We start from the raw sequence: 21,581 nt of genomic DNA, 5'->3' as shown, positions 1-21,581 counted from the left end.
CCCCAGGAGCACTGAAGACAAAACCCTGCCCGGCCCTGCCTCCTGCCCACAGACACGCACGTGGCTTCACAGCTACGGAAACACCTTTCACTCGGTGCAAGCAGCACCGGGAGCATTGCTGCCATGCCGCGGGTTTGTGGCTCTCCAAAACACCCAAAAACTGCACGTTTTTAATGAGGTGGAAGCATTGCAGCCCTTCTCTGTGGATATACACCACTCGTTAGCTCTGCAGGGTGTGCATGGCCAGCCAGGAAGCCCCTCGGTCCCTTTTCGAGCTTAGCTTGACCTAAAAGCGGTGGCTGCAACTCAGGACTCTTGGGAATGGCTTTGTTGCGGCTGTTGCCCGATGCTGCCGTCATCTGCAGAGACAAAGGCACAAGCAGCAGCATGTCAGCGGCGGCGAAGGCTTTTGCAAAAAAAAAAAAATAATTAAAAAATAAAAATAGAAAATGCCAGCGCTGCCATCAAGGCTTGCAAAGAAAAAGCTGCTCTTCGTGCTGGTTTGCTGAGGGCAGAGCACGGTTTCTGCTTCTGCTGCAGGCTTTGGTCAGAGTTTGGCCTGGGCCGTATGGGATGTCCCCAAATATTGAAAATACCGAGAGCGGCCGATACAACCGGAGATGCCAGAGCCTGCAGGCGGCACAAAATGGAGGCCCGGGAGGAATGTGCGAGCTGTTTTTGTGCATGCTAATTATTTCCAGATGCATGCTCTTTGCAGCGACGGGGAAAATATTAGCTGCTTATGAACATAGTTCGTGCCCCTCGCTTGTACCTGGAGAAAACAGCGCGGTGCACACCCAGAGCGGCGATGCACACCCAGAGCTTGTGTCGGCGGCATCTGCAATTTCAAATTGCGACCCCAGCGAGGTGTGTGCGTTATCTGGCAGCAGCACGGCGCCCGCCCTGCCCGCACCCTCCCAAATATCAGCCCGCAGCGGCACCGGGGCCGGCAGATAGGGGGACGGCATCTCAGCATCTGTCCCCACTGATGAGCCCCGAGCAGTCCCGCAGGAGCAGGGCTGAGGTGTCACCTCTCCTCTTCTTGCATTTTTGTGTATTTTTTTTTTTTTTAGGTTAAAACTCCCTATTGCAGAGCTCAGCTTGGCCTCCCCAGCCAGATGTGTTTTTATTTGCCCATTTGCAGAGTTCCTGTTTCATCCTTTTGGGGCTCACCATTGTCTAAGGAGCAAAACCTTTCACACCAAAATAAAAAGACTCGACCGAGGCGATGCAAGGAGCTGGTGGCGGAGCATCCACACCGCTTCGGGCTCATCCCCGGAACCACAATCCCTTGGGGACCTCATTTTCCAAGCAAACAGCGGGGCTTGTCCACAAAACCAGCGATCCCAGTGGGGTCCCGGCAGCCTCCCGTGGTGCCCGCTGCCACCGGTAAATCCCGAAAGCACCGGCGCGGGGCTGCGCCTTTCCCATTGTCTCCCGAGGGCTCCAAACCAGAAAGGCAAGTCGATGAAAAGCTTCTGTCCAGGAAGTAGCATGAAAAAGCAAGCTTAATTATACACATTCAGGATTGCCTCTCCCTGTTACCTTAATCCATTCAGCGAGGTAATGGTAAATTAGGTCAGATTAGGCGAGGGCTGAAACAAAACCCACGGGCCAAATTCCTCGCATCCACACCTCCTTCACCTCCGAGGTTGCATAAATGGTTATGGGGCCGGATCTGCCCCTGCAGCTTCAGCAGGGCCACAGAGCTGACTTTTCAGATTTCGGCTTTTTCGGCCCAATTCTCCCTGACTTTGCATTCACACTGATGCCCCTCGCTGGCGCCAACCTCGGTGCTGGTCCATATAACCCGTCCTACGTGCACTGGTGAGAAGAGACGCCCTGAGCTGCCCAGCGCAGGGATTAACCCCCAGGGTGGCTGATTTTCCCTTACTAACCCACCCAGCGGCAGGGAATGCCTCGTGCTGGTGCTCGAATAAGTGGGTCAGCCCACTCCGGAGACACAGCAATATTATTTGCTTATTTTTATGGCATTTGCCAATGTAGAAATAAAGAGTAACCGGAGCGCATCGTGCTCAAAGGTCTGAGAGAAAAGAATGACATGGAAAGTTTAGGTTTGAAGCGGCACAAAACCTGCAGTTTTGACCCATTTTTTTCCACCTAAGGACAAGTCTGGGGTGCAAATCCAAAGGGCTTTGTGCTGCTTAAAATCTGTTTCCCGGCTCTGAACCTTTCTAAGGAGGGCCGAGCAGGGGTAGGGATCGCATCGCTGTTGTGGCACCGTGTCCACGCCACGTGGGGTGGGGAACTGGTAATTCCTGCACGAAACCCAGCCTTTTCACAGGGCAGGCACGTGGCATGCACGCTGCCAAAAAATAAAAGCCATTGGGATTTCTTGGTGTCGGACGTTTGCAAATGAGATTGAAAACATTCACCCCGAATGAGGTAGGTTTGGTCGCATCCCTTTTCTATAGGGAACGCTTTGCACCACAGCGCTACAAGGTGCCTTTTCCTTTCCACAATTACAAGCCCAATTACTGTGTTGAACATCTGAATTAATAGCAGCATCCTGTAATGTGCTGCTGGAGGGCAGCTCGCCTTGTGAGGATCTTCCCCTGCCCACCCCGGGCACATTTTGGGCAGCACCGAACCCTCGAAGGTGCTGCTCAGATGCCGAAGATTTGGAAAATGCAAAAAGAAAACAAAACAAACCCCAAAAACCCACCAACAATCTGCCTGGATCTGGCAGATAACGCCCAATTTCAGGTTCCCAGAAGGTGCCCGCCCGTGAGCAGGACACTCCTGCCTTATCTCCATGGGTGCAGCTGGCGGGTCCTGCGCCTCCTGCCCCGATAAGCAAAACTGGGCGCTGCTGATGGGCTGGGGAGGGTCCACAGCTGCCCTGGGCTCGGGAGCATGAAAGCAAGGAGCATTTCACTCCGGTGGCGGGTCATTTCTTCAAGCATCTGGCAGAGAATTCTATTAAAGCCGTTTAAAAGCTGTCCCAGGGCGCAGAGGTTAGGGGCGAGACCTCGGACCTGCGGGTCTGAATCACCGTTTAATTCGTGGTGCATTTCGCAGCGACTTGTTGGGGTAGGGATGAGCGTGCCCTGAGCAAGCCTGCGGTCAGCCCGGGCTTTTAGCAGCACAGGAGGCTTCACCCTCTCCTGATGGAATTTGGGGATGGGATCAAGCAAGCTGTGTCCAAAAGGCAGTCGCTGCACGAGGCTGAGCTGCTTCAAAGGGAGGGTTTTGTAAATCGAGTCGAGTTCACTCTATTGATGCCTGGTGATGGGTGACTCTTATTTGTTGTGTCAGGCTGGAAATAGCGCAGAAAACAAATATCACGGAGCATGAGTAATTCTACCCATTCTGCATGAGCAGGGGAAACGCTCTGTGCGTCTCTGCCTTGGCGTCTCGGCTGCACCAGGTCTGCTCGCTTCGGGTTGTTCGGGCAGCAGAACAGGAGCAGAGATTCCTCATGGCCACGCCACTTGAGGTTAAAATATAACCCTCTCCCACCTGGAAACAGCTCCATATTTCCGTCTGATTCATCCTATTTCTTATCAGGGAGCAAGACCTACGAGTGTAGGGGAAAGGGCTCATTATGGCGGGTGACACTGCAATTTCTCCACCCTTCTCTCCCCTGCCAAAGGCATTGGAAAGAGATTAGCTGTTTATAGAAGAGGAAACCTCGATAAACTATGTGGAGCAATACTGGAAAGTGTTCCCTTTCGAGTTTTAGTTCAGCCGCTTCCTCGTACGAGGTTGCGTTACGAAAGGGAAGTTCTTGCGCTTTGATTTACGGCTGCGCTTCGTCCTGCAGACGGGGGTGATGCTTGGGGAGTGTCTGCTGCTGCATTTTCAGCCAGGCACGTGGCTTCCCGGCTCCATAATGCCACCTCCGGGCTGCTGAACACCGTGTCACACCTTCTGCCAGCAACAACTGCCAGAGTTTTATGCTCTTCTGTGCCCGTGGTTTTCTGCTGTGCTTCCCAAGGTTCAGACAGCAATAAATTGCTTGGCATTGTTGCGGCACTTCATGCAAATGGTTAACCTTGGTTTCAGCCTGAGAGATGCGCCCTGACGCCACCTTCCCAGCAAGGTCAAATTCCAAAGGATCCCGAAAGGAGGAATCCCATAAAGGCCGGGCTGTTGCTGCAGCCCAGCACCATGCAGGTTTTGCCTCTAAGTCTGTATCTCAGGGCTCTAAATACAATCAGTTTGGGTCGGTTTTGTGGAAGAAGCAGCAGTGGCGTGCAAGGTGGGAGTTGCAGTGAGGGACAGTGCTCGCTGCAGACCCCACCTCTCCCGAAAACCTTTGCAGGGCAGCCCACGATGCCCTCCTACACCTTCCTATGAACTTTTCTCCCTGTGCGGAGCCTCAGGACCAGGCGGGGCGTGGGCACCACATCCAGCTGCTTATTTTAGGGGACATTTGGGGCCGCAGGGGGATTGGACATGGAGCGTGCATGTGCAGAAGGCTAATTTCCACCTCCTTCCTATGAAAAATAACTCCCTGCTGATGCCCACCTCCTTAAAAAAAAAAAAACGACTGATTTCCACCTCCTACAAAAATAACGCTTCGCTGATGTCCCCCTCCCCCCCAAAAAATCCCACCCCGTGGTGCCCCGGCCGCGATTTCCCCCCTTTTCCTCCCTTTTTCCTCCCCATCCCAACCCCGGCTCCGACCCCGGGGCCGCCGCCGCGCGCGGGCGCGCCGCCGCGCTCCTCCCGCAGAAGGCGCGCGCGCGCGCTCCGCCCTCAGCCAATCCCCTCCCTCCCCTCTCCCCCCCTCCCCATTCGCCGCCCTCCGCGCCCCGCGCTCCGTGCCGCCCAATGGGAGGCGGGCTGGCGGGGGAGGCGGCTCCCCATTGGCCGGCTCGGGGAGGGGCGGGGCGGGGCGAGGGCGCGGCTTTAAAGCGGGGCGCGGGAGCGCGCGAGCCCGTGGCGCGCCGCCCCCCCGCCCCCCCCTGGCCCCGGGCGCATGGAGCTGGGCTGCGCCGTGGGGGGCTCCGCGGCGGCCCCCCCGGGGCCGGGCCCCCCGCCCGTAGCCGCTGCCGTGGCCCCGATGGAGGGCGAGGAGTACGAGAGCCTGCCCAGCGGAGCCTCGCTCGGCACCCACATGCTGGCCGGGGCGGTGGCGGGCATCATGGAGCACACCGTCATGTACCCGGTGGACTCGGTGAAGGTGGGTGTAAAGGGGGGGGGAGGACCCGGGGGGGGTGCTAAGGGGGTGTATGGGGCTGTAAGGGGTTGTATGGGGTTGTAGGGGGGTGTGTGGGGGGTGTATGGGGCTGTGTTAGGGAGTATGGGGTTGCAAGGGTATGTATTAGGGGGTATGGGGTTGAAAGGGAGCTTTGAGGGGGGGGTATGGGGCTGCATTGGTGGGTATGGGGTTGGAAGAGGGTATATGGGGGTTGTAAGGGAAAGTATTGGGGGTATGGGGTTGTAAGGGAACGTATGGGGGCGGTATGGGGCTGTGTTAGGGGGTGTGGGGTTGTAAGGGTGTGTACGGGGGGTGTATGGGGCTGTATTGGGGGGTATGGGGTTGTAAGGAGCTGTATTGGGGATATGGGGTTGTAAGGGAATGTATGGGGTTATAAGGGGGGGCATGGGCGTGTATGTGGGGGTTATGGGGGTGTAAGGTGGTGTTTATATAATTATTGGGGGAGTCGTGGGGTGTGGGGGGAGAAGGGGGGTGTATGGTAGTATAAAGGGTAATATAGGGAGATGTAAGGGGTGTAAAGTGGGGTTGTGTAGGGGTTTTTAAGGGGTTGTATGGGGCTGTAAGGGGTTGTGTGTGGGGTAGGAGGGAAGAGGGATGTATGGGAGTGTGAGGGGTTGTGTAGGGGATGTAGGAGGTATGGGGGTGTGAAGTGGGGGTTTGTGGGGGTCTAAGGGGTTGTATAGGTGTGTGTGTGGGCTATGGGGTGTAAGGGGTTGCTCGGAGGGAGTTCAGAAGGAGATGGGTGCATGGGGGGTGCATGGGTTGTATGGGGGTGCAAGGGGTTGCATGGGTGGAGTGTAAAGGGGGGCTGCATGGGGCATAGGTGTGCAAGGGGGGTGTGGGGGTACAAGGGGTCGCATGGAGGGGGTGTGTGCACAGGGTTTGGGGGTGCAAGCAGGGAGTGCAAGGATGGCAGGCACAGGGTATGGGGTACAAGGGCGCTGGGAAGAGAGAGTGCAGCAAGGAGGAGGGAAGCACGGGTTGCAAACGGGGAAAGCGTGCAAGGGGAAAGTTTGTTTGTTTGGGGGGGGGTGTCAGGGTTGTGCCACGCTGTGGGGAGGGGAACCGTGTAAGAGGCTTTCGGGGTGAGCGAGGGGCAGGGTGCTGCAGCTGGGTGCACCCCCGGGGGCAGCAGGGTGCTGTGTCATCCTGCTCTGCCCCGACGCGTCCCGTGGGAGCCCGGCGAGCTTTGCGCGAGGCGCGGTGCAAAGGTGTGCGGTGCCCGGCCATGGCTGTCCCGGTGCCGCAAGCGAAGTCCTCCTGCCTGCCCCCCGGGGGGGTCCTGGAGCTCTACTCCCCAGCTTTTTCCTCCCGTGCTTTCCCAAACTGGGGTTAATTCCAGCCAGGAGGGGAATGCTGGTGGCACGGAGTGGTGCCTGCATCTGAGCAGGTCCCTGGTGTGCTGGGCTCGTTGGTCCTACAGAAACTGGGGGGCTTTCTTGGGGTCCCCCCCCCTTGCAAAGGGGCTGCAGGGAGCAGCAGAAGCTGCTGTTGGGGTGGCAGCGAGCTTGCACAGAGCAGCCAAATTTCCCCTTCTTGCTACACATCCTCGTCCTACTGCAACAGGAGATGTGAATCATGTGGGGTTTGGGGGACTGGAGTATGGGGCCGAGGGTCTGGGACAGCCTGGATGAGCCCTGGGATGGGGCAGCCCTGCCGCTGCCCCCCAGCACCTTTCAGATCCCAAAGGGGCACCTGTGGCAGGAGCTGCACCTTGCCGATACTCGTGGCTGTCCCACTTTGTACCAAAACCCCCTTTTTTTTGGGGGGTTCCCCCCCCAAAGCTGGCTCCTCACAGCGACGTTGTCCCCGTGCCCTCCGCGGGAGCGGCTGCCCAGCCCTGCGGGCGTCACGCCGTGCTCGGGAGGTCATTTCCTCTGCGGGGAAAGGGAGTGGGGGGGGGAGAAAACGAAAGCAGCGCCTGGTTTCTGGGAGCTGGAGGTGCTCCGCAGGGAGCTGCCACCTGCGGTGAACTCCCCCGCAGCCAGAGCCATCCCATACAGCCAGCTGCCCCGCGGAGCTTAACGAACCGGGCGCTAATTAGGCTGTAAGCAGCAGTCATCGGTCACTCCAGCATGGGAAATGTGCTGCTCGCGTCCTCCAGAAGAGAAGCAAGCTGTCCTGCTCCTGGTGGTTACTGGGGTCGGGCAGCAGAGCAATGGGGCAGGTTCCCCCGGGGGTGTCCTGGGCACCCGTGCTGCTCGCTCGCCCCTTGGAGGAAATGTTTTGGTCCCTGCAAGTCACTTCCTCTCAAAGAGAAAGCGAAAATGTTGCAATTTGGGGAATTGCTTGCTTTGGCTGCTTGCACAATTCCTCAGCTTGAGGTCGGGGCCGTGACGCCGCTCTCCTATTAGGGACAGCAGCAGCTGTGCTCTTCCTTGTATTATTTTTTTTTTTCCCCAATCCTTGTGCCCTGATGCTGCAGTGAGCCCTGTTGGCGTGCGGGATGCTTTGGGATCCCGCGCCCAGGGCTGCTGGTGGTGGAGCTCCTGCAGACCCCCTGGGACCCTCCTCTTCCTCGGGCTGCGGGGGGACACGGGCTGTGTGGCGGCTTTGTAGGGGCAAGAAGTCTCCTGCTGCTGGGGATATGGCAGCAAGGGACGTTTGTCTGTCTGCGGGGAAGGGCGGACAGCTTGTGGGGAGGGATGCTACGAGGGCTAATCTGCCCTGGGCTGCCTGGCTTGTTTTGGGGCTTGCAACTCCGGTCCTGGAAACCCACAAGTCTGAGGGCAAGGCAGAGCTGTGGTCCCGAGTTTTGGGGTCAGGACGCTCGCCTCGGTTTGGGTTTGGTGGTGGGAGAGGCTCCGCACCCACAACATGGGGCCACCAGGAGCAGTTGCGCCTGTTTAGGGGACAGCGTGGGTGCTGCAAGCCGCGGCTGTAAGCCTTTGGGGTCACCCCATCAGGAAATTTGGGGCTGGTGGCTTCGTGCACCAGGCTGGAGGCATCACCCTCCTGCACACCTTCGTCCAGCAGCGGCACCGGAGCCCTCTGCTAGAGGCGAGGTGTTAGCGGGCGTTATTCCAAGCCTGCGCACCCCAAACCCATGCCTTTTAATTGCATTTGTTTCTGGAGAAATTGAATTTCCTCCTGGTCAGTGAGCTTCACGGTGCCACATCTCCGGTGTCCCCGGTTGTGTCCTGCAGCCGTCAGGGTCTGGTGCGGTCACTGCAGCAACTGACGCATTTTTCCTGGTAAAAATCTGGTGTTTTTTGGTAAAAAATCTGGTGGTTTTGGTGTGTTGCGGGGAGTCTGGGGTGTGTGTGTGTGCCACGCGGATGTGCTGGGTGAGCAACCAGGGAAGAAACGAAGTGCCTGAGCTTATTTGTGCAGTTGCCTGTCAAATCAGCGATGCTTCGCAGGAAAACGAGAAGCTGGGGAAGTGTTAGTGAAATGCTTCTGGATAGAAAACTGGCCAGGAGCATTGCTCGTGTCAGCTGCTGGCCTGGAAAAGCTTCTGGGAAGGCGTCTGCAGACCCTGCGTATTGCTCAACTTCGTGCGAGGGGAGCGGCGGCACGTCCAAGGCAGCCGTGCAGCCTCCGCTGGCAAACCTTGGGTGCTTTTGGGGTTGGAACGGGGAATGGGATCAAGCATCGAGCTTCCTCCTGTGGGATTTTGTGCTTCGTGCCCCAGGTGAGGAGTTGAGCTGCCCGGGGAGCCAGGGGATGGGAGATGCTGGTGGGGACGGGAGCATGGAGGGCGATGCCTGCTGGGTTTTCTGTAGGATTTTGGGAGCTGCAGCCTACGTTCCTCCTAGAATGGCATCCTTGGGATGCTCCCTGAACCCGAAGCTGTCCCTTTTTGCTTTTATTTCTTCTGCCTGGGCTCAAACCAGGACCGCCCGGATGCTTGCGGCCGGCGGCGCGCTCCTGCCTTATGCAACGAGGATTTAACCCGAGGAGGTGGAGGAGCGTTTCTGGCTGGCTAACAACAGGGGCGGGAGCTCCTGGAGGAGCTTGCAGGCTTCAGATAAGTGGCAGAAAGCCCGCCGAGCAAAAATCATCCGCTGGCAGCCTCCGAAGGTGCAGCACCCAGCACCGTGTTTGCTCCGGCCGCGATAAGCTTATCCCGGCCGGGGCAGGGCCCAGCCTGTTCCCAGCTCCTCGCGCCGCAGGATCTGCGTGCATTGTGCTTTTTTGGTTGCTCCCGGGGCTGTTTGACCCGTTTGCGTCCCGTGAAAAGGTGCCGGGCTGTGGATTTGGCTGCGGGGCCGGTGATGCAACGAGCGGCGTGGGTTGGGCGCGGCGTAAACCCTGCTGCGTGCTGTGGGATCTGGTGCAGCTTTGGGACCCCTCCAAAATGGGTCGGATAATGCAAGAAGGGGGAGGGGAAAAAAAAATTAATATTCGTGTTCCTGTGTGAAAGCAGCTGGATGCCCAGCAGGAGGGTGCTCAGGACCACGTGCCGGCTGGGCGCTTTGTTGCTCTGTGCAGCGCTTTTCCCCTATAACCCCTACGGAGGAGGGGATGCCGCCACGTGCTCCGGTTTCCCCCGGCTCCGGAGGCTTCCTGGCAAGAAGCCGGGCTGAGATCGGGATCGCTTTCGGAGTCCGAGAGTGAAGCAACGCCTTCAAGTCGAAACCGGCAGCGCGCAGCCCCCGGCTGGATGCGGCCGGTGGGTGCTGCTGAGTCACGCTGACGGCGGGGCACGGCCGAATCCGCCCGAAATCCGCCCCAATTTCTGCACCCCTGGGGTGGGAGGGTGCCAAAACCCGAGGAGAGGGGGGTCTCAGACCCTTGCGCATGCCAAGCGGAGGCTGAGAGCTGATGTAAAACTTTTTTTTAAGCGCGTTTCGGGGTATTTCAGTGCTGTCGCTGCCTTTAAAGGCAGGCTGCTCCCCGCTTTTGGGGTTATTTCCAGCGCCGCTCGGTGCTGTGGAGCAGGAAGCTTTGCTTTGTTTCTCAGCCCAGCTCCCCCCCACGCCGAGGGAAGGCGGCCTTGGAGCTTTCCCCAAACACGGAGCTTGTTTTTGCTGCGGGCATCCACGGGGTGCGCAGCGTGGGGCTCAGCACCGCCTGCAGCCCCGCTGGGACCCGTGCCGCAGGGCTGCAGCGGTGCCGGGCAATGCACGGGGAGGGAAAGGCGACACGGAGGGGGATGCAAATTCTTCCAGCTGGTTGTAGGGCGATGCCTTGTAATGATGACTGAGCAGTGCTTCAGGTCTGAAATTCAGCCAGCTGCTCGGTTACGTCACTTGGAAAACGCAATTGTTGTGTGTTTTTCAGAATATTTGCTACAAATGCAGTGATTTATTTGGATTAGCATCGCTTATTTCTGTACTTCTTAGTAGCCTGAATTAGGGCACTGGCTAAAGTCTGGAATTCAGCCCCCATCTCTTGCTTGGTCTCAGACCAGTGCCTGTGGAAGTTTCTGGTCACCAGCGTGCGTTGAGGAATCCAAGGTCCAAATCTGCCCCACTTCCATCGGTTTAATCTCCTCTGAAAGCCCAGCTGCGGTGTTGCCCCCTGGTTAATTGCTGAAGGGCTTTGATAAGCTCCAGGGGCCACATCCTGCTGCGGAAGCGTGGAGGAGGCACGGGAGAGCCCTGCTGCTTCTGGCGCTGAGCTGCTGCCAAGGACCGGGCAGGGAAATCTTGTTGTGCTTTGCCTGCAAGGGCAGCACCAGGCTGGGGGCACCGCTGCTGCTGGAAGGAAGCAAAATAAATAAATGTGTTTTTTTTTTTTATTCTGGATGACGAGAGGATTGCGTTCGGTGCTGCAGCTTTCAGGATTGATCGGGGAAGGGCTGCTCTCGTGTTAACCTCGTGGTTAAAGCAAGCCAGTTTTGTATTTCTGGGCTCAGACTTGGACCCCAAGGTGTTGCACATCCAAACCAGGGCCTTCGGTGTGGTCTGTCTCCTATGGAGCAGGTGTAGAGCTGAAGCGTGTGGAGTCAAAAGGAATTTGAACGAATTTAAGGTGCCCTATCAAGCAGTCGCTGATGCTGGGGCTGTAATTACAGCAGAGCCTTGGCCTGCTGCATGAAGCGGGCACGGATCCGTGGCCGCCCCCTTATCTCCTCCCGCTTATCAGCTGTGCTCGTGCACCGGGCTGACCGTAGCGGGGTGCCCGGTGGCAGCACATCGTGGCACGTTTGTAGGAAGCTGAGATCTGACCTCGGAAGGCATCCTATAAAGCCTGAACAGCCTTAGGATTGTGTCTGCAAAGCCTCTCCCCTACCAGAGCGTTCATGATGGGCGCTCACTGCTGTGAGCATTTCTGGTCAAGGGATGTCATCAGCCTCCAGAAGCTAGAAGCAAACTCAAGCAAGTATTTTTTTTTTCCATGGTGCATAATTAAGTGATGGGAATGAGTTTTAAAATGTATTTTTGGATGCCCCGAGCTTGGCTGTCTTCAAAACATGGTCCAAAGCTCCCAGCCCAGGGTGCTGGTGGCTACAGGTGACCCTAAAATGTGGGGATGATGTGCCCTAGGATGTCTCAGGGCTCTCTGTGGCAGGCTGCTGGGGACAAATAATCCCCGAGGGTCTTCCCGGCACCCTATTTTTTTTAGCTTGCCCTTCTAGGAAACTCATTCCCCAGTCGGCTGGACTCACCCTGCTCGCTGGGTATCGAAAGCAGAGCGACTGCAGGAGGAACAAGCTGGGGCAGAGCCGGGAGTGTTGCAAGCAGGAGGCAATTAGAGCCCTAACTGCATTTCTTCACCTCGGCTTTTGAACAATTGCCCTTAATTCCCCGCGCATAAACAGGAGCAGAGGTTACGCTTCCCTCCGCGAGCAGGCTCCTTCTGGTGTTGCAATGGGATCGTGGACTTCTTGGGGCTGATTTGGCAGGAGAAATGTGAATAAATGGTGCTTGGGCATGGGTTTAATGTTTTTTTTTGGGGGGGTTCTGCAGCTTTGGTGGGGCTTGGGCTCCAGCTCAATAATTTATTAATTATTTACCCATCTCATGGTGCTGGATCTTGAGTCTTGAGCTTAAATCTGTGGTTTGTGGGTTCTGCATTGAGGGCAGGTAACTGAGGCCTCTCCCCGGGTTGTGCTCTGTTGCAGACGAGGATGCAGAGCCTGCAGCCGGACCCCAAAGCCCAGTACAGGAGCGTGTACGAAGCCCTGAAGAAGATCGTCCTGACGGAAGGCTTCTGGAGGCCTTTACGTGGCATCAACGTCACCATGCTGGGGGCTGGCCCTGCCCACGCCATGTACTTCGCCTGCTACGAAAAAATTAAGAAGAGTCTCAGCGACACCATCCAGCACGGAGGAAACAGCCACTTGGCCAATGGTATTTGACTATTTTTTATTTTATTTTATTTTTTTAGCACGAAAGCAGCTTGCAGTGAGCAGCTTTTCCCTTCGCTGCCTCGCGCACGGAGCTGCCATCCCTCGCTGCTCTGCTCCTGAGAGCGCCCTGCTCTCGTGCCAGCCCCGTGGATGCCCAGCAGGAGGGTGCAGGATGTAACCCCAGGCTCGCACACGGTTTTGGAGCCCTGGGAAGGCAGGGGGAAGGAGAGCAGGTACATGAGCGTGGCGCCGGCCCTCCAGCCGAGCGCTTTGTGGTTCCTGGCCTGATGGCACTGCTGTGCCCCTTCCCGAGCCTTTATCTAATCCAGATTTCCACACAGAATCTTTAATCCCCAGATTTTCAAGCCTCTGTATGTTGGACAAGGGGTGTTTTCAGGCAGTGCCTGGCTGTTCCTGGCTTTTTTTTTTTTTGGAGCTGCCACCCCAACCTCAGGAGGTCTGAAGCTCTGGTGGTTCCCTGCAGCTCCAGCGTGGCCAAGCACGCTGCGTCCCCTGTCCTCACGTGCTTTGCCGTGGGCTTTGCTTCTACCAGGAAGGTTCATAAATAAAAAATAAATTCAGGTCAAGGCATTGAGCTGTAACGGGGCAGCTGGGCTTGCAGGAGGTTCTGCAGGGGACTTTGTGGGGCATGGCACGCACTCGATTTGACTCAACCAACTCAGTTAAGGGCACGATACCCTTCTGGCTTGCTGCTTTCTGCTCATATTGTGCTTCCTCTGCCTGCCTTTCAAGTAGCTACAGGCTTTCGGGACCAGCTGGGAAGCGAAAGCACTGTGAGAAATGACCAAAAGTCGTTTGGGCAACAGAATTTGGGCTGGAAACTTACATCAAAGGGGCAGGTGTGGCTCCAGGCCCCTCCTCGAGCCAACTGCAGAGTCATTAATGGATGGATGGATGCTTGCAGAATCCGTGCAATTAGTGTTTAAAGCCCAGACTGCGTAAATGGATGAAAAATACCTAATTATAGATGCACTGAGCCAGTTCTAAGCATTGCTCACTTCTCGGTCTAGCGCAAGCCGAGTTAAGCCGGTGGCGTCTTGCGTAGGCAAAGCCGTGTGAATTGTTGGAGCGAGCAGCAAATGGGGTGCTGCCAGAGCTGGCTTGCAGATCCTGCCTTCTGTCGAGCTGCCCTGGCTGGGTTTTTTCCATACTGGAAACCAGTCGTGTTACTGGGTGCTCCCACGAGCTTGCTGCTGAGCTCTGGGAGAGCCCCCGCTCTCCAGATCTCCTCTGAAGGATGTTTTTGTGTCTTGCAGGTATAGCTGGGAGCGTGGCCACCTTGCTACACGATGCAGTGATGAATCCAGCTGAAGGTAAGGCCCTTGCTGCACCCTGTTAGCCCAGCAAGGCGCTGGGGATGCTCTGTGCCAGCTCAGCACCGTGAGCCCTTTGCGTTGGTGATGCTGCTCCTTTTCTGATTGAGATCAGAAGGGCCAGCACCAAGGGAGAAATTCTGCCCAGCACTGCCTGGCTCTTTTCCCTTATTTTCTGGGGGCTTGTGCAGTGTCTGCATGGCTTTTCGTGGCCCTGCAAGAAAACTGGTGTCACCCTTACGGTGTCACCCTTGTGCCTGCTCCGGCTCGGTCTGTAGAGCAGAGGCGGTCGGTGCCAGCAGGAGCTTGAGTCACGATGCCCTCACGGCTCTGCCAGTAAATCTTTGCTGCAGTGGTTGTGGTTTCTGTGAAGCTCTGGACTACCAAAACAAAGCTGAGCTCGGTCAGGTTGTCAGACAGGTAGAGCAGCCGGTAGGGCCAGTGCGTGGCCTTTCTGGTGGGAGAAGTCTGGCGCAGGAGGGCTAACAGTAAAACGCACCTAAAATGGAGACGAGGAGCTGGACTGCTATCTGGTGTCAACATACTCAGCTTCTGAGCTGGACCAAAGGCAAGTTTTATAGGAAAAAAAACTCTTTAATATTAAAAAATCCCTTCAATCAGGATAAATAACCTGTTGCGTCAGTCAGCTGAAGTTGTTCCACCTGAGCGTGTTGGGCTGTAGGTGAGGTCCCTGCCACTCCAGGGTGACATCCAGTTATTAAACCACCTTGGTGGCTTGGTGTGCATGATGGTTCCATGCACGAGCTCTGCATCCCCCCCAGCTGCGCCTGGGGGTCCTCGTGTATCTGTCCTAATCCCTTTCTAGCTTGATTTAATGATGCTCGAGGGGTGCCTTGACCCGTGGAATTGGAGAGGTGTCAATCCAGGGCTGGGCTGACTGCTTCCCCTGTTGGGTTTCCGTAGGGATACCGGGGGAAGTGGAGGGTTTATGGATTTCTTTTGGGTAAAAGCGTGTAGGTGGGGAGTCCCTTGCTGCAGAAATGCCTGTCCTGTGCCACAGCCCTTCAAACTTGGAAGGAGAGGTTGGGAGGGGAGGTTGGGTCTGCGTGGCTGGGGCTCGGAACAGGGACCAGGCCGGGTGTTGCAATATCCAAGCAGCGTGTTCCTCGGCTAATAAACCTTTATCTCCTTCCCTCCATCCTGCCTGGTGCTGCCTGCCGTGCCTCCCCCCGTGGCGGCCGTCCCGGAGCAGTGGTGAAGCAGCGGATGCAGATGTTCAACTCCCCCTACAAGTCCGTCCTGCAGTGCGTGAGGACAGTGCGGCGCACCGAGGGCTTGGGCGCCTTCTACCGCAGCTACACCACGCAGCTCACCATGAACGTCCCCTTCCAGGCCATTCACTTCATCACCTACGAGTTCATGCAGGAGCAGGTGAACCCCCGCAGGGAGTACAACCCCCTGTCCCACGTCTTCGCCGGCGGCGTCGCGGGGGCCGTGGCCGCCGCCGCCACCACCCCTCTGGACGTCTGCAAGACCTTGCTCAACACTCAAGAAAACACGGCCCTGAGCTCGCTGAACATCAGCGGGCACCTCTCGGGCATGGTGAACGCCTTCAGGACTGTCTACCAGCTGGGGGGCGTCGCGGGGTATTTCCGAGGGGTGCAGGCGCGCGTCATCTACCAGATCCCTTCGACGGCCATCGCCTGGTCGGTGTATGAGTTCTTCAAGTACTTCCTCACGAAGCACAAGCTGGAGAAAAGGACATCCTTTTGAAGGAAGGACACGGAGTGAATTCAAGCCTCGGTGTCCCCTCCGTGTGTGTGTGAGCCACCAGCGCCGGGTCCCTGCTAAAACAAACGGGCCGGGGTCCTGGTGGGGGCACGGCTGACGTCTGCTTTCCCCCCCTCCCTGGGGGGAAGGAGGGCTTAAAATGCTCCTCAGCCACCCGTTCCCCTCGTCGCTTAAAGGATGAAATAGTTTATAAAGACTTAAAATAATATATATATTTAATAACTTTATTTTGGAGAAGCAAAATCGTTAACTGGTATTTTTTTCTCTGGATAAGTTTGAAGATGTAGTTTACTCCTCACCATAAGCCTAGGTTATGAAACCTAGGCTGTTTTTTTACGGTGAAGAAGCAAAATATCCTCTGGTAGAACTTTTTATATAAATATAAAATAGATGGATAATGTTTATCCTTTATTTTTCTATGTAGGCGTTTGGTTTGTTTTTTTAAATATTATTACAGCTAGATGCTGAGCTGTTTAAAAAGGGCTACATTCTTCCATCGTGTGCAAGGAAGACACAAAAGCATTTATTTTTATAGCCAGATTGGCTTTAATTATACAGCATTTAGCCCCCAGACCGTGGCCTGGATTCTCCTGTGGGTGTCGAGGGACTTGGTAACCCCTTGGGACTTGCTGGGGCCCTTGGGGAGAAGGAATGGGGACACCACGTTGGGAAACAGTAGGATGCCAGCAGGGGCACCCCAAAATGCTTGGTCACTTTGCAGAGGAGGGGATATATTTTTTTTACAAGGAGACTCTTAAAAATGTCGATTTTAAAAGAATAGTATTTTTTTCAAACACTTTTTTTTAAAGGTACATTTTTATGGTGTGTGATAGCTGGAACAGGCTTCGTCCTCCCTTAATTTATTTGTACTTCTTCTTCACTAAGGCCCCGATCCTGCTTCCAGGAGCATCCGTGCGCATCCTGAGAGCTGCTGGGCTTGGAGCAGGGTGCGTGGAGCTGCTGGTCGCATCCTGGCAGCACCAAACCAGCAGCCAGCACCGAAAACCTTGGGAAAGTCCAAATTGCGGACCTGGAGCCGCCTCTTGGTCTGCGTTTGACAATAAATTGTTGTTCATCACTGTTCTGGGGGGGGTAAAAACCACAACCTGGAGAGGTTCCTCGTGCCACGGGTTTGGTTTTGCTGCTGCAAAAGCTGAGATTCGTGGTGTTTGGCAACGTCGTGCCTGCTCTGAAGGGTGTCAGCCTTATTGCTCCTGCTGGGAACGGCTCTTCCTGACGCATCCTTCGTGTTTGCCTTTGTAGAAATGCTGATTTTTCTTGGAGCGCAGCCGTTGTGCTGGGGATGGAGAGCCCCGAAGTGCCCTTCCCTGGTTTGAGGGGATCGGGTTTGCCCCGCAGATGGCACCAGGTAGTTCCGCAAACTTGGTGTGATGTCTTGGGGAGTGGGTGTTGGGTGCCTGAACCACTTACGTCCGCATCAGTAACCGATGACAAAATTGAGGGATTTCAGGCGTTTGAGGACACCGATGGGCAAATCTCGCGCCCAGATATTTCAGGCAGGTCCCATCCCACTGCTGTGCTGGTGGCAGCTTTTGCTCTGCCCCCAGATGAGGCTTCAGCTCATTTTTTTTGGCGCGGGAAGGGCCTGAGGAAGGGCTGCAATGTGGCTAGCACACATCACTGGGGACGTCCCACAAGCCAGGCGCGCTGTATGGGATGACACTAAGCAGAGCTAAAAGCCTCTCGCTCCGTTATTTGGAGAAGCCGAATCGCAGAGCGCCTCTGGGCGGTGCTGCTTGTGCCTTGTGTAAATTAACCTCGTGCCAATGACACGATGAGGCTCTCCATGCCTTTCTGTCACTGAAACCGAACGAATCACTGTGTCCAACGCACCCTTTGTCTTAAAGTGCAAAACGTTTACCCTCGAGGCCGCCGGAGGAAGCCCTCAGCCCCTGCTGCCCACCAGGGTCCTAGAGGTTGGAGATCCTCGAGCTCGCTGCTAGGCTTGGGCATCTTTTTTTCCTTTGACTTCAGAAGCTAGAGAGTCACTAAGAGGAACCAGAACTGCACAAAAAAAAAAAAAATAAATCCATCGGAGATGGGCGTGAACACTTAGAAGAAAATTTTGGGTCACTTTAATGCTGAGAGGCAAAGTGTAGCGTAACGGGGAGGGCGGCAGCTTTTCGGTGCAGCTTCCCTAGGAGTCAAACTCGGCCGTGCGTCCTCCTCTTCCTCTGCTCGCTGGGATTTCATAGTCCTGATTTCTTTTTTTGGTGGCTGCTCCTGGAGGCCCTGGTGTCCCCTGGGGGCTCGGTGGGGCAGGGTCAGCCCTGGCTGTGCAGCCAAGCATCCTGCTCGGAGGGGGATGTTGCTTCCAGTTTCGGCTGCTTTTCAGGAAAATGAGTGTTTGGTTCCCTCTGGAGCACTGAGCACGCAAGGCATCGAGCACAAGCAACCAGATTTTCTTGGGAACTTGCGCTCCCTTGAGCTGAGAGTGGGTGAGGAGCACTTCTACGTTTATCGAGCTCTTTATTGATTACCCTGGGTACTCAATAAAACCAGGCTTCCCGTTCTTCAGCTGGAAATGAGAAGGAGTGTGCCCAGTTGGTCTAAAAATTGCAAAAATCTGTTCAATAAATGTTCGTTTCCTGCTGTGCTTGATGCTGGGTCCCCAGCTCAAAGCCCCTTCACCAAAGCCGTTGCTCCTCCTCTCTTCCTCTGTTCAGTTTGGAAGTTTTGCTGCGAGTCTGAAGTTATTTTAACCTGGTATGTGAAACATGTACTGCTGCTTTGTCTGCAATGAACGCACATGTATTTAAGGGGGAGGATGAGTAACTTTGTCCGCAGTTCTTTATTTTTTTTTTTTGCCTGCTTTGGAGTTCAGTGTGTTCTCTTAAATGCGTATTTAACAATGCAGGAGTTCAGTTGTGAGATGCTGCTACAGTTGTATCACTGGAGCTCAAGGAAATAAAAAAAAAAAAAAAACACAAAACTCTGATTTTTGGCCTTTTGGGCTCAAAGCGTGTGGCTGTTTTTGGCTGTGGGTGCTGGGGCTGGGTCACGGGGCTGAGCAGGAGCCCTGCAGCCGGTGCCTGGAGGGTTGGTGCCTTCTAGTGGTGTCCAGGGGAGTAAAGCTCGAGGAAGAAAACCCTCCTGGGAAGGGTTTTACAGACATTATCACGGGCTGGTGCTCCTCTAGGAGCTGCTGCAGAGCATTTGGGAACGTCCTCCTGCTTGCAGAGCAAACCTGCAAAGTCTGGCTTGCAAAGCAGCCTGGCGTGGCTCGGATGGAGTTTTCTTCCCACCTCCAAGAAAATGGATGGGGAGGAGCTGGTTGTGTGCTACGGGGTCAAAGCAGCATCCATTTTGGGGTGAACGTGTGATTTAGAGGGCTTCATGGGCTTTGGGCTCCCTGCTGCACAGCCCCAGCATGCAAAATGCCTTAAAACCATATTTCAGAAAGCCGTATTTCGGTTTACCAAGCCTTTTGCATCTCTAATTTCAGAATAAGAGCTGAAAAACTCCCTGGTGTAAATCTCCAGCCTTGAAAACTGGAGCTGTAGCTGGAAAAATTATTTTTGGGAGCAGCCTTGCACAATTTTGATGAGGGAATGGAGCAAAAACTAGTTTCCTTTCAGTTTCGTTTCAGAAATGCCAGGTTTGAAACCGAGGCCACTTCAGGTACACGGCTTGCAATGACGGGAAGTGATTTCAGCGAGATCCCAACGCAGGGATCAGGAGAAGCTCCTGAAACCCTAAAGATTAACTCTTGTCGTGCCTACATCTATCCAAAAGACGTTGCTTGTCCCTGACATGCTGCTGTAAAAAAACAAAAAAAAAAACCAAAAAACACAGTAAGTCTGATGTCCTCGGGGTGCTGGAGGAAAAAAGGGGGGTCCTGGATGTGTTAGCACGTGCTGGTTCCTGCTCAGTGGAGGGACAGAGATCCACCCCAAAAAGCTTTGCTTTTCTCTGCTATTCTGCACTTCCTCTTTTCTTTTTTTTTTCTTTTTTTTTTTTTTTTAAAACCTTCAGTGCCAATAAGATGCCATCGGTGTCCCGGGGTGGAGGCCGGGCTGATGTGCTTATGAGACAAGATCGAGAGATAAAGCGCTGTTTATGCCCAGCAAAATGTTTTGGGCTGGTTTACGTTTCTATTTGCGTTGCGGGGTAAATATTTAATCCCCCCGGAGCAAATGTGTCTGCAGTCCTGAAAGGTGGGGTTTTTGCTCGGAGGAGGTGGGGATGGTTTCTCTGCAGGACAAGGCGGGGAGGAGATGCACGGGGGTCTCTTCTGTGTTAAATCCATTTTTTGGATGTTTCTGGGCGTTGAGAAAAAGGAGGATACCGCTCTTTAGGAAGGTTTGGGGAGGCCGTGGAGCTGGGAAAGGGCTGAGCCCAAGTTTGCTCTGGCAGACACAAGAAGGGGCTGCCATGGGGAGCAGGGGATGGATTTTTAATGTCCATGGTTATCTGATTTCGCAATATTTTCCCCCAGACATGAAGGCGGGGGAAGCCATATGTGCTGCATCAACTATAGCTGGGCCACAAACGTGTCTTTAGCCGAAAAACACTCCAACAGGCAGCTGAAAGGCCCGATGGGCCATTCGCAAGACAAAACTTTCATTTTTTTTCCTTAAAAACTTGCACGTTCCAGAGAGGATTTGTTTTTCTAATTGACACTAATGGTTTCTTTGGAACCAGTACAGCTTATCGTGTAAATATCTTGCGAGGGTATTTCTTAAATGTGTCTTATTTATCCGGTAGACTGTAGAAACTCTTTAAACGTGCAGGATTTCCTGCAGCAAAGAAGTGTAGGGCAGCGGGTGTCTGCTTTGCTCTGTCCTTTCGTTATATGGGAATCTTGGGTGGGTACCAATAAATAAATATTTATAATAAATCCAATTTAATAAATAAATCCAATTTAATAAATAAATCCAATTTAATAAATAAATCCAATTTAATAAATAAATAAATACTGTGCAGTCAGTGTCTCATAAAATCCCTAACTGATGTTCTCCCTGGGGGGTCTGTAGGTATGCCAAAAAAGCAGAAAATGGGAAAAATAAGAAATAACAGGAATATTGAATGGTGGTGATGTCCTCATTCCACTGCTATTGGGCTTGAGGGCTATGTGCCCTGCGGTGCTGCCCCCTGTGCTGCCAAATCCCCAGAGTTTGGGGTTCTTATTTAAGTCACTTCATTAATCCAGGATCTAGGCTGTGTTTGTTCACCGCGTGCGATTATCATCTAGTTTGCCCGATTCTTTGTTTCTCATCAAATATTGTTCCTGCTCTAAAGGGTAATGAACATAAAGGCAAATATCTCACCTTTTCCCTCTTGAAATTTCATTAAGCTGCGTGTTTACCTTGGATGACAAGATGCAGCGCACGGAGTGAAAGGTTTTCCGGCCACACCTTCACCTTCTATCTTATTCTGTCCACAAAGGGAATAAAAACATTTGTATTTATCCACGAGATTAAACTCCTTTCAGAGCCAGGGGATCCGTTTGGAGAGCAGGTAAGTGTTTTCCGCCGGGCTCAGCAGGTGTAAAGCTGTTGAGCATTGCTGTGTGGGCACCCACGGAGGAAAGGAAAACTCCAGACCTGAATATTGCAAAATTTGGGCCAGCAAAATCTATTTATTATTGCTTGGAAAAAAATAAACTCTCCAAAAGATGTTGGTTTGCACTAACCAGCATGGCCTCTATGTGACCACTGGGTAAATGGATCCTCCAAGCACATTAATTGCCTTAATTTTATTTATTTATTTTTTATGGTGTTCACTCAAAAAATAAGTCCCTATGGGATTTCCAGCAAGCAGAAGTGTGCAGCCATCAGCGCCTGCAGGGCTGCTCGGTGGAGATGAGCATCTTCTGTAGACAAATACTGCAGCAATTCCTCCTTTCACCCACGCAAATATTGGGTGTAGAGGTTTGGTGCGCCCTTGGCACCCAGCGAAAAGCTGCTCGGCAGGGAGGGATGAAACTCGGTTCATTTGCTGAGTAATGCCAGAGGTGGCTGGGGTCTGATCCCAAAATCTGGGTGGCGAGTGCGTAGGTGTGGGTGTCACAAACAAATCAAGTTCCTTCGCCCTTCTTCTG

General features: G+C 54.3%; 1 protein-coding gene and 1 long non-coding RNA gene across 2 annotated transcripts; one reads left to right on the top strand and one right to left on the bottom strand.

Annotated features, from left to right (window-relative positions):
* Positions 1–3,659: 3,659 nt before the first annotated feature.
* Positions 3,660–4,923, bottom strand: LOC308183107. The gene is made up of 2 exons (XR_013942284.1): positions 4,654–4,923; positions 3,660–4,494 (listed from the first exon to the last, which is right to left on the bottom strand). It is a non-coding gene; the product is annotated as an uncharacterized lncRNA (long non-coding RNA).
* Positions 4,905–20,456, top strand: SLC25A37 (solute carrier family 25 member 37). Its single transcript, XM_080568679.1, has 4 exons — positions 4,905–5,152; positions 12,204–12,432; positions 13,709–13,765; positions 14,979–20,456. The coding sequence occupies exons 1-4, from the start codon at positions 4,949–4,951 to the stop codon at positions 15,497–15,499; spliced, it is 1,011 nt and encodes a 336-aa protein (XP_080424805.1). The 5' UTR covers positions 4,905–4,948; the 3' UTR covers positions 15,500–20,456.
* The last annotated feature ends 1,125 nt before the right edge of the window (positions 20,457–21,581 follow it).

Source organism: Anser brachyrhynchus (assembly GCF_964034855.1).
Source record: "Anser brachyrhynchus genome assembly, chromosome: 26".
NCBI classification, from domain to species: Eukaryota; Metazoa; Chordata; class Aves; order Anseriformes; family Anatidae; genus Anser; species Anser brachyrhynchus.
This window is presented reverse-complemented; position numbering and strand designations above follow the sequence as displayed.